Source organism: Malurus melanocephalus, unplaced genomic scaffold (assembly GCF_030028575.1).
Source record: "Malurus melanocephalus ecotype Western Australia unplaced genomic scaffold, MMel_1.1 scaffold_19, whole genome shotgun sequence".
Lineage (NCBI taxonomy): Eukaryota > Metazoa > Chordata > Aves > Passeriformes > Maluridae > Malurus > Malurus melanocephalus.
This window is the reverse complement of record NW_026623251.1, coordinates 2,681,422-2,693,070: the sequence shown is the minus strand read 5'-3', so window position 1 is coordinate 2,693,070 and position 11,649 is coordinate 2,681,422. Positions and strand designations below refer to the sequence as shown.

The 11,649-nt window shown below is 40.7% G+C and overlaps 1 protein-coding gene across 1 annotated transcript; it reads left to right on the top strand.

The window, feature by feature from the left end:
• The first annotated feature begins 696 nt into the window (after nucleotides 1-696).
• TFB2M (transcription factor B2, mitochondrial) lies at nucleotides 697-10,999 on the top strand. Its single transcript, XM_057389757.1, has 8 exons — nucleotides 697-1,039; nucleotides 1,893-1,981; nucleotides 2,917-3,070; nucleotides 3,470-3,618; nucleotides 5,186-5,275; nucleotides 7,228-7,290; nucleotides 8,529-8,680; nucleotides 10,065-10,999. The coding sequence occupies exons 1-8, from the start codon at nucleotides 745-747 to the stop codon at nucleotides 10,255-10,257; spliced, it is 1,185 nt and encodes a 394-aa protein (XP_057245740.1). The 5' UTR covers nucleotides 697-744; the 3' UTR covers nucleotides 10,258-10,999.
• The last annotated feature ends 650 nt before the right edge of the window (nucleotides 11,000-11,649 follow it).

Here is an 11,649-nt window from a genome sequence, read left to right as displayed (position 1 = left end):
CACCTGTCGAAGGCAGTAGGGCGATACAAACAACCGAGTCCCGAAGTGACTATTTAGCTGCAGACGCGGAGATCAAAGACTGCCGTGAAACACCCAGGCAAACCTCAAACTAAATCCGTAGCTCCTGGGACTTGACCGACACACGGAGCCCGCATCGCTCCACGGGCGCCCGGCAGAGCGCTTCCCGCCGGCCCGAGCCCCCCCTGCCTGCCGGGGCGCCGCTCGCCTCAGCCTCTCCGCGCTCCGCTCCGGGGGCACCGGCCCGGGGAAAGGAGCCGCAGCGCCGGCACCTGCGCACCCCGGCCGAGGCGGGCAGAGCGCCCAGCCCGCCCGGCACCGGCACCTTCCCGCCGCCCGCCCGGCGGCCCTAACCCGCCCCTGGAGCGCCCGGTGGCGGCCGACACAAGCAGAAGGCGGCGGCGGTGCGCGGCACCGGGGGAAAGCATCTCGTCCTCCCCTCCTCCTCCCTCTGCGGATAAGCCGCTGTCAGCTCACCTCAGCTCCGCGGCGGCTCGGGCGGCCGGGACCCGCCAGCCGGCATGGCGTGGAGGCGCGGGGGCCGGTGCTGCCGCAGGCTGCCGGCGGAGCGGGGCGGGCACCATAGAGAGGGCGGGCGGCGGGAGGAGAGCCCTCCGCCGGCGGAGCGGAAGCGCGCTGAGAGGCCGGGCASAGGAGGAAGTGACGCCCCGGTTGCCGCGGCGATCACGCAGCCCAAGCTGGAAGCGCGGCGCGGGCGGCGCGGCGATGCTGGCGGGCCGGGCCCCGCTGGGCGCCGCTTGCTGCGGCCGCCTCTTGGCAGCGGGGCTGCGGCCGCTGCTCTGTGGGCTGTCGCCGTGCTGGGTGACGGTGGGGCGGCAGTACCCGGCCGTGGGGGTAGGGGAGCCGGAGAAGGCGAAGCGGGTGGTGCGTAAGGAGCAGCGGAGCAGCCTCGTGGTCCGCCGCTTCATCGCCTGCCCGCAGCTGGCGCGCACCGTGCGGCGCTGCCTGCAGGGCGGGACCGACCACGGCCCCCAGCCCCTCCTGCTCGAGTTGGCGCCCGGTGAGCTGCCTCGGGGCTCCAGCGAGCTCCAGTGACCTTGGGAGGGGTCAGTGCGAGCTGCCGCCCTCGCCTCCGAGGGTGCCTGCAGCCCGGCCCCGCCGAGGGCTGGTGCTGGTGCTGCAGCGGGAAGGGGCCGGGGCCCTGCCTCTCCCRGGATTTCGGGCGGGGGGAGCAGCTGCTTTGCGTTCCGGCGACCACCCGGCCGGAATCCCGGCTGGGGGCTGTCCCAGACCCGCGCCTCGGCACCTCCCCGGGAAATCTGGGTGTGAGCATTGGGCTGTGCCTGGGGGACCTTTTGTGCAGAGCGTGGGGAATGAGTGAGGGCGCAGTCTSGAGGCTTGTGTCACTTGGGTTAAAAGTTTGCTCAAGAGTGACCAGAGGTGTAATTTTCTTTCAGGTAGCACTGTGGTTTTGTAGTTTATCAGTAAAAGCACATCCAGAATTACGGGCTGTGGGAAGTCCTCTGCAGTTACCTAATGATTTGGGGTTTTTTTTGTTTACATTTCTGCAGAATGTATTTTAGAGATAATATGGGTAAGGTTTCACAGTATATTTCACTTAGCAGAAGAAAATGTAATAGAAATACTTGAAGCATTATCTCCAGTGTTCCTCAGTGTCTAATTGTAATGCTATGCTTAGTGTAATTCAGTGAGCAGTCTCAGGCAGGCTGCCTGTAAATCAATCATTTCTCTAACTCTTGTTTTGAAGAATGTCACTTTCAACTCCTGTTGAAGGTGATATGTCCCAAGTGTTGTGTTGGGAAAATCATGAAAGGAAATCACTTGTAAACAAAAATGCRCTTTAAAAAGTTTTTTTAATAGTCTTTTTTCTAAATTTTTTTTTCCTACCTCAGGTCCTGGAATTTTGACTCAAACTCTGCTGGATGCAGGTTTTAGAGTGGTAGCTCTGGAAAGTGACTCAGATTTTCTTACAGACTTACAGGTACACTTTTGATTCAGTTGCACGTTTCTAAAACATAATTAAAGRGAAAATGAGAAATTACCTTAAATTGTTGTGTAATTGTTGAATCAAAGAGGAATTAGGCAATGATTGTTACTTGCAACATCTGAAATAGTGCCTAATAATAGTATGTAACTTACAACCAGTAAGCTTGGTATTGTAGATTACAAATGCAGAATATTTTAAAACTAATTTATTTTGCAATTTGTGTATGTAGAAATTCAGGTTCATACATAGTCTTTCTRTGCATAGTTTCATGCATAAATTTGAAACTAATCAGAGTCATTGTAGATGTCTATGTTTAARCAATAGTTCTGTATGAAGTTATAAGAAATCTGGAAAAATATTTGTAGTTACTCTGATTATCTCAGAATGTTATTTAATCGGTTTTCTTGCAAYTGGCACTTACATGTGTTGTCCTCTCCTGCTGGGCTTTTCATGGATTCAGAGGGGGAGTAGAGCTGCAGAAGTTGCTCTAGAAGGTTACAGTGCTGGTTTGAAACCAATGACTCTCAYCTGACTTAAAATCCCTATGAAAGGCATTTTCTCCACAGATAGGAAGAATTCTAGTTTTAGATTGTTAAAATAAGTGGTTTGTTTGCTTAGTTGAGTATAGTTGTTGGTTTGTTTTTTTAAAACTTTGCAGAACATCTTATGAGTTTAAGAATGTCATTTAATGAGTTGAACTGCACAAAAAMTATCAAGATGCTCTGCACAATGAAGGGGCAGTTATTTTTATCAGCTGAAAGGAAGAAGCTATTCATTTAATCAGCTGTAAGAAGTAACTCTGAGGTTTGACTCTTCTTGACTGGGTAACAATTTTAGGTAGTGCTTAAATATATTTTTGTTTGTATTGGGTGTTCTGCAAAACCAGTCACTGTATCCAGATTTCTTCAACTGAAGCAATTTTTATTCAGTCCCTAGAGAAYAGCCTGGATGGACAGTTAAAGGTGATTTCTGGTGACTTCTTTAAACTGGATCCTTTGACAAAAGGAGCATTGAAACCACCTGCAGTGTCTTCTGACAAACTTTTTGAAACCATGGGTATAGCAGCAGTTCCTTGGAGGGCAGGTATGCATTTATGATTGCACATTACAAATACATTTGAAGGGTGCATAGGCAGTTTGGCCGAATCTTTGGGATTTGCTTGAGGTATATATCTTATTTAACACACATGTTGGATTAGTGAATACTATTTTCTACATTTTAGCTTTATTTAGACTCATAACTTCAAAAAAAAGCCCAAATGGGACATTATGAGCTAATWAGTATTTTCTCGTCTAGAAAGGTTTAGTCTAATCAAACTGAGCTTAGCTTTGACTAAGGCTTGAATTGTATTAATTCTTGAACAACATGATCTCATAGACTTTTTTAATTGTTTGTAGTTTAGGCAGTTAATGATAGAATTAATGATAATGTCAATATATGCTGCAAAATCTTGTAAGTTTCTTTTAYATATTATTGAAACAGATGTTCCTGTGAAAATTTTTGGAATTGTGCCACAACAATCAGAAAGGAAGAGACTTTGGAGACTTCTTTTCAACATGTATGAATGCAGTTCCATATACAGATATGGAAGAGTAGAACTCAACCTTTTTATAAGTGAAAAAGAGTATACGGTATGTACGAGGCATTTTACAAGTAATGAAGGTGGTGTAGTGCTTCACAGWATGCAAAACCGTTTTTGTTGTGTACTTAATGTTTTTGTAAGTGAATTTCTTTTCCTGCCAGAATTTTTAAGTATTGTCAGTTTCTTACTTGTTCTCTTTATGCACTGTCTAGCAACACTGTCATAAAAACACAGATCTTAAAAATGTCAAGACTGGTCCTTAAGAAGCACAAGCAGCAGCAGACTAGCTGCTTTCCATTGTAAATTGTGAGGTGATTAATTCTGTACCATGCTTTTGTAAGAAGATTGTTTACTAGTTGCAGGTAATAGCCAATGAAGACTGTGTTTGAAGACAAACACAAAAACACAAATTAAGAGGATTCAGAGTTACTAAATCCCAATACAGTGAAATGCACTCATCCTCTTGAGTTGTTCTGTATGCAATACTGAAAAGAACKGAGGCAAAATATAATGATTTACGCTTCTTTTTGTTTATGTTCTGTACACTGAAGTGGAGCAGCTTTCTGATTAGATGTTCCTAATTTATGCTGTCCCAAAGCTTTACAACTTTACTTATACTTTAAGGATACCTTTTTTCCCCTCATAAAACAGGGAGGTTCATACACAGCCATAAACCTGTAATTACTTGAGGTAGACAAGGACTTCCAGGGCTGCTTACACAACTTGTGTTGTATCTAACATCCACTTAAAAAAATTAAATGTCWTAAGTATATTTGTCTGTGAAATGACAGGTTGGACACCACTGAAATACCCACTTGTATGGGATGTATTTAATGGCCAGTTTTTTACAAAATACAGGGCAGCCTATTCATTTAATGCAGTTTTTGTTTGTTTTTTATTAACTTYTCTGGTAAAAATGTGAACCCTGTTAAATAAGAGTTGTGTAGTAAGAGCTGTTGGAACTTTATTTTAATTGAAATTGTTTGCTCCTTTTTGTTTGTTGTTTTGGCTTTTTATCATGTGACAAGGCTSTGTAAATCTGTTACAAGTTAAACCTCACTTCTACAATTTTCTTCTTTCCTTGCCCTTTTTGAGAATAATCACAACCTTTTCTTTTTTTTGCCCTATGAGTTGTTTGATGTGAAGTATTGATCAGGAYGATGACTGTGCAAGTTGCATAATGTTCAGTGAAGTCACATGATATTTTACTTTGCATGTGTATCTTCTTGGGAATGTTATCAGTGCAGGCTGATAACACTGCCCAAGTTATGGTTTTTAAATGAAATCTGATCCTTATATCTTTTCTATGTGAAACTTCTCTGCCTTAAAAGGGACCAGAAAGTATACAAGTATATGCTGGAGATTCATACGTAGTTCAGTTATGCAAATAACTGCTGTGAAGAAATACTGAAAACATTACAATGTCTTCTGACAAGATGTACTAAAATAGCACAGAGTGCATATTTGAGGCCTAAYGTAACTTTACCTTCAAATTTTAGACCTCACTGTATTTCTTATTGTTATGTATATATGAAAATAGGTATAAGGTTTTGGTTAGCAAAAGATGCAGTCTTGGTTTTTGCAACAAAAATGCTTCCTCTTTGCCATTTTTTTAGGTATTAACAGCAAAGCCTGGGGAGCCGAAAATTTATCAAGCATTTACTGTACTTGCACAACTAGGRTATGAAATTAAACTACTGCATAAGGTAAGAGATTTGTACCAGCTGATATGGCCTAATGCTATGGACATGTTTTCAGAAAAGGGTTTATAGTGGTTTATCATTGTAAACTAATTGGAAGCTAATTTGGTGTTTAAATTAGTTGGAGAACTGTTGAAAATGTTTTTAAAAAGCCAAAACAGTCATGTTTTGTGTAAAATTCTTTCAATTAAGCAGCACTGTTATTCACTATGATGTCAGTGTTTTCACTGCAAGCCACTGACTTGAAAACATTTATTCTCAGAATCTGGTACATGGATATGTTTCYTTCTACATATGTAGAAAGAAATGTTTACACACTAGATAAGTCTTTTCCATTTTGCTAATGGTAGTGTGAAACTAGAAGCCTGCTTTTGCAATCTGTTATAGTCTGCTCTTTGTTATATCCTCTCAGTCACATGTGCTTTGGACTTCCTAAGCTGTGTTCAGTATAAATTTTTTTGGTGATTTAATCGTTGAAGCATATATTCTTCCCCTACCACTCAATACCTTCTTGCCTTGTGAAACATGCTATGGTTTAGTTTTAAAAGGCTTTTTTATGTTGTACCTCCACTTGCTGTGAGCACATGGCCATCACCTTTCAGTTAGTTTATGCTTTTCAGATTTACCTTTGTGCTCTGCTTTTCTAGGAGCCTACCTTCATCCTTCATAATCTAAAATTATCACCTTCATAATCTAAAATTAGGTTTCACTGTCTACTGTCTTTCAAATACCTTATACAACAAGTTACATATTAAGGTAACTTAAGTTGAAGAATGGTACTTTTTGAAGGTGGTCATCTGACTAACAGGGATGAAGTAAAAGTGGGAGCATTCAATGTCTCTTTTGCCTCAGTCTTTAATAATGCTGGTAGACCTTGAGCTGCCCGGCCCCCTGACCCAAAGGACCATGGGTGTGGGAGCAGGAACTTTCCATTTATGGAGACTGAAACTGTAAGGGACCAGCTTTATCAGATGAATGTTCTCATGTCCATGGGGCCTCATGGAATTCATGCCACAGTACTGAGGAGCTAGTGGAAATTATGGCAGCACCTCTCTTGATCAGCTACTAAAGGTTTTAAGAGTCCCTACTGACTGAAGCTGGCTTTTGTTCCTGCCCCTCACAGCATCTTTCTGGAAAAGGTGYCCAACTGTGGGATGAGCAGGTTCAGAGTGTGCTGGGTGAAGAACAGCTAGCTTAAGGTCAGAGCTCAGAGGGCTGTACTGAGTGGGGCTACTGGCTTGGTCACTGGTCACCTGGGGCTGCTGGCTGGCAGCAACTCAGTGTGAGTCAGCAGTGTGTGCCCTGGCAGCCAGGAGGGCAAACTGCATCCAGGGTGCCTCAAATGTGGCATCATCAACTGGCTGAAAGGTGACTGTCCCACAGAATTCAGCTGTGGTGCACTTTCGCCTTTGAATACTTGGGCAGTTCTGAGCACCACTGTTTAAGAAGGATGTGAAGGTCCCTGAATGCATGCCAAGGAGAGCAACAAAGCCAATGAAAGGGCCAGAAGGAATGTGCCATGAGGAGCAGCTGAGGGYTTTGGACTTGTCCCGTTTGGAGCAAAGGAGGCTGAGGGACCTCACTGCTCTCTACAGCTTTCTGAGGAGGGGRAGGGGAGAGGGAGGGAGGTRCTGASCTCTTCTCCCTGGTATCCAGTGTTAGGAAGGGTGGGAATGGTTCAAAGCTGTGCCAGGGGAGGTTTARACTGGACATTGGAAGCATTTCTGTACTGAGAGGGTGGTCTAACATTGGAACAGGCTTCTTAAAAAGGTGGTTAACAAGCCTGTCAGCACCTKATATTTGGACAATGCCTTTTATACCATGCTTTAACTTRGCCAGCCCTGAATTGCTCAGGCAGTTGGCCTAGATGATCACTTTGGAAGGTACCTTCCAGCTTATAGTATATTATATTCTAACAAAGCACTTTAATTCCGTAATGTATTTGTTTTCTCCCATAGGAACCTTGGTCATCATTTGCAACTAATTTGAAAAATGGGGGACTGGCGATACCAAAAACTGTGGTAAGATTGTTGTGTACACTTTTCTTCTAAAGATGGAGCTAAACCAATTTTAATTAAAGATTGAAGTAACTTTCTAGCAGCATTTACAGATGCATTTTTTAACAACTGTTCTAATTAAAATTTAAGGCAGCATGTAGATTCATCAAAAATGGAGTGAAGAATTGCTATTAGCTTAGAAACTGAAATAAACTAATATCTTTATTGTCTGTGATAAAAAAATGCAGTAAATAAATAGCATAAAGGAATATGAATAGGTGAAGTATTTTTCMGAGAAAGTTACTGATGATCACATCTACCTGCTTGAACAAAACAAGTGTCACCACAGTTAAAAACACAATCGCTGTGCTGCTGGTTTTGACTAAAATGGTAATTCACATGTCTATTATAGATTTCATGTGCTAGTTAATTGCTGAAAAGCACGAGTCTCTAAACTTAAATTTGAGAAGTGCAAAACCACCTTGTATAAAGTKATTTGCTTTTCTCTTTTATAGAAGTAATGATCTTATCTATAATAAAAAAATATTCCTATTTAATTCTGATAATGTAAAAGCATGTTTACTTAATATTTGGTTTTGCTCTCCCCTGAAAACTGCCAYGGTACAGTACTGAGTGTTGTTTGCAATATTTCTGTGTGGTATAAGTGACTGTAAGTAATGTAGGTGCCTGTRCTTAGTTGTGTTGCTGAAAAGCCATGTAGAGAGGCAGATCAGGTGGGTTATGCAAGATGTATTATGTCAGCTTTAGAAGTACAAAGATGAGMTCTATTGGACAATATATCATTGCTGCCAATACAGAAGTACATTTATKTCAGTTGAAGACTCTGTCCACTCTGTTCCAGTTTCATAAAATCCTCACATTGCAATATTGTCTTAAGTGTTATATAATTCCATCTTTATATATAAAAGGCAGGTAGCTGATCTGATACCTTGCATAGTATGTCAATACTATCGGCCATATAAATACTTTGAAAATTCACATCAAACCTGTATTGTCTATTTCAACTAAGAAAGTCCAGTTTTAAAATATAGAAGTAAATCCCAAGTTATAGTGTGTTTCTTTTGTTTTWTATTTCCTTTCCTGTTTGAGGCACAGGGAGATGAAGCCTCATCTTGCAATGAAATCATATTGTTAAGACTTTTAATAATAAATATTACTGGTTGCAAAGATGAAACTTAGCTTAAGATAGATACTGTCTTAAAAAGTGATTTTTTCAGTGACTTACTTTGTTTTTCTTGCAGCAGCTGCCAAATGACCATTTGTGTTTGGTACAACTGACTCCTCAGCAAAATCTATTTACAGGAGGCTTGAAGCCCTCAAATGCAACCACCTTTATTTTCATGGTGAAACAGTCATTTGCTAAACCTAATTCTAAACTTAGAGATAGATTAAAGTAAGTAATCTTACAGTTTTTATATTTCATGGAAATATATGAAAATATTAAAATACATTCCCAAAGCAGTATTTATTTTCGGATGAAGTACAACCTTAAAAAAATTAATTAATTCATTTTAATTAATCATCAACRTGTAGAATAGAAGATTATATTTGTACAACCCACAGTACAGTATTTTGGGGACTGTTCCTGGCCTGTAWTCACAGCTAATAAAAAGTTGAGGAAGGTTGATGAGTATTTAGAATGTATATGGGCAGTAATTCGCTTTACCTCCAAAYGAGGTTTGGTGATATATCTGCAAGAAGTTTTCACTTATTTTACAGATACAATAATAAAGCCACAAAGAGTTTGTGCAGTTATAGAAATTAAAAGCTGAAAGAAATTAAACTTACAACAGACATCAAAGTCATGCTAATGAAAACAGCTGAAGGTTATAGAAGGTGGAATGGGGATGTCCTCAAATGGCTGTTACTTAATTAAAAAATTAGGCTTTAGACCTTACCAGTTATTCAACTCCCCTTGATTATTGGTTTTGACACTACAATGGAGCTATTCACTTTGCTTTATGCTAAGTAGATTTCCGTTTCCTGGAAATGGAAGCTGCTCACAGTCTGGAAAGCATTGACTTYTTGCTGATTGAAATAATGAATATACTTCTCATTTGCTGAAAGTAGCTTATGAAAGTTAATTTCCAGAAAGGGGGAAAAATTAGCTGCTAAATTCCCAGTAACTCTCTTAGCAAAGATAAGTGCAAAGAGCCTTAATGAATTTCTTTTTTGAAATTCAGTGGTGTACCTCATCTCCACTTGATCCTTCAGCCAGGRTGTTGAAGGCTTCTAATATGCATCTTCTGTGTATTTATACACTCCTTTCCTGTCTGGGAAATAGTTCATGTATGTGCACATTTGTAAAAGTATAGCTTTCATAGCAAAGATASGGATGGGGGAAGGGTAGATACATCTGTATATGGAAGAAAACACCTGGGAGGTGTAAGTTAGTAGTTCATACTATACTGACTCATAAGCCTTGGCTTTAATTTCCCCAGCACTGAAGAATATCCCCTTTTTAGGCTGTGATGCCTGTTACTGACTTACACATTTGGGGTGGAGGAGGGAGGGAGGGAGGGCACCCAGCCTCTAGTTAGTAGGTTTGTGTCATTTGGTATTGTCTGTGTGTGCTGGGGGCTTTATTTACTATTTATGTGTTTTATTARCAGAGGTTTCTTCCTGTTTACAGTATGGATTGAAAATAACTTGTGTTGCAAGAAAAGGCTAGCTTCTTCTAGAAGCTGTGAACAAGTGAAGTGGACCTTCAGATAATGTTTCTTTTAATTTTTTCACAGAAAGAAATGCTCCATTATGATTTTGTTTGTTTATTTCAGTTCGTGGAGCTTGGACAATAGTGACAGATTACTGAAAGCCCTAGAAATTCCCAAAAATGCTGCAATGCGTAACTTGTATCCAGAAGACTATAAGCGTCTTTTCGAGGCTTTGCAAAACTCTGATATGTTTGCTGAAACCTTGTTCCACGATGAAGTCATGGCAAGTACAAGGGCCATGAATGTATATATCTAAAGCTTTTGGAAGATCATTTTTGCTTCTGGAAGATTACTTTAATAAGAAATGATTTAAATAAAATCGGAGATACTGTTAGCTAAATGATTCCCTGTCCAAACAGGGAAAATTTAGCAGGTAACTACAGCCCTTCTACACAGGGTGAAAGTAATGAATTCACAGTTATTTGTTCACAATCCTATCAGAATGGACAAGCTTTGCAACTTCGCAGGAGTTTATTAGTTGCATGCTGCTTTTGGATGTACCACGTGAATGCAATTTTTTGTCACACTGTTGYTCTATATGGACAACAGTAAAAAAAAAATTAGCAGACCAAATAGTAATTTATCTGGTTTGTATTTTAGTGCTTAGTGGTGTGAATGCCCTTTTGACAGATTGACAAATACAAAGGTCTTTACAACCACTAAGTCTACTACATTGTCTGCTTTTCTAAACTTGCAGCCTTAAGTCAACATAATGCTAATAAATTAATAGAGGTCTGTTAATAGAAGACGAGGTAATGACCAGGTGATTAAACATTAATGGAGAGTTGCTTTAAGTCAAAATTGGGATATCTCTGGGGAAAAGCTGTAACAGTTATTTCTTTTGAAAATAATAGGGGTCAACCTGTACTAGTTTATAATGCAGTACACAAACACCTATGTGTGTATAGGGATTATTTTAGATCTGAAAGTCACCAGAATATTCAGTGCTGTATAAATGATTTGGAAAAAATAAAATCATTTTACTTGAAACATTTGCCAATATCTTTCTTTAATGTGTAATATATGTAAAAAGAATTACTATTGAAATTCTCTTTTTAGCCATAGTATGCTGTAATGCAACCTGTTCTTAATTTCTCTCCCTGTCTTACCATGTAACTATTTTGTCATTGTTCAACAAGGCTKAGAGGTTGTACCATTTCTGCCTTGTTCTACATTGTACCCTCTTGGAAGAGCTGTAGCAAAAAATACACTTCTTTAGCAAAGCACTAGTTTTAAAAATGCTGTTTTGGTGGAGGCTGAGCTGTTTTCAGGCTGTGGATAACAGTAGTGCCCAAAACAATGMAATTGTATTTCTTAAGCCTTGTGTGAGGTAGAGATGCGATAAGTATTCGTCTCAGTCTTACTCCTGTAGTTCTGGCTGCAGATGAAAATTTGACTTAGAACAGCCTCAGTTCACTCTGCTGACTACGCTGCAGCTCTCTCTTGAAGCTGCTGCTAAGYTTTTCTAATGTTGTGATAAAGCTCCTGGAAAGGCTGAGGCTTAATTCACAGTGTGTCTCAGAGCCTTACTGGTTTTCTGGTGTAGGTCATCAAGATTTGACGCTTTCTTTCTGTTTAAATTTCTGTTTTAGAGACAGTCATTGTAAATTGGCAGTGAATGGCAAACTTGCATTAACAGAAGCAATTC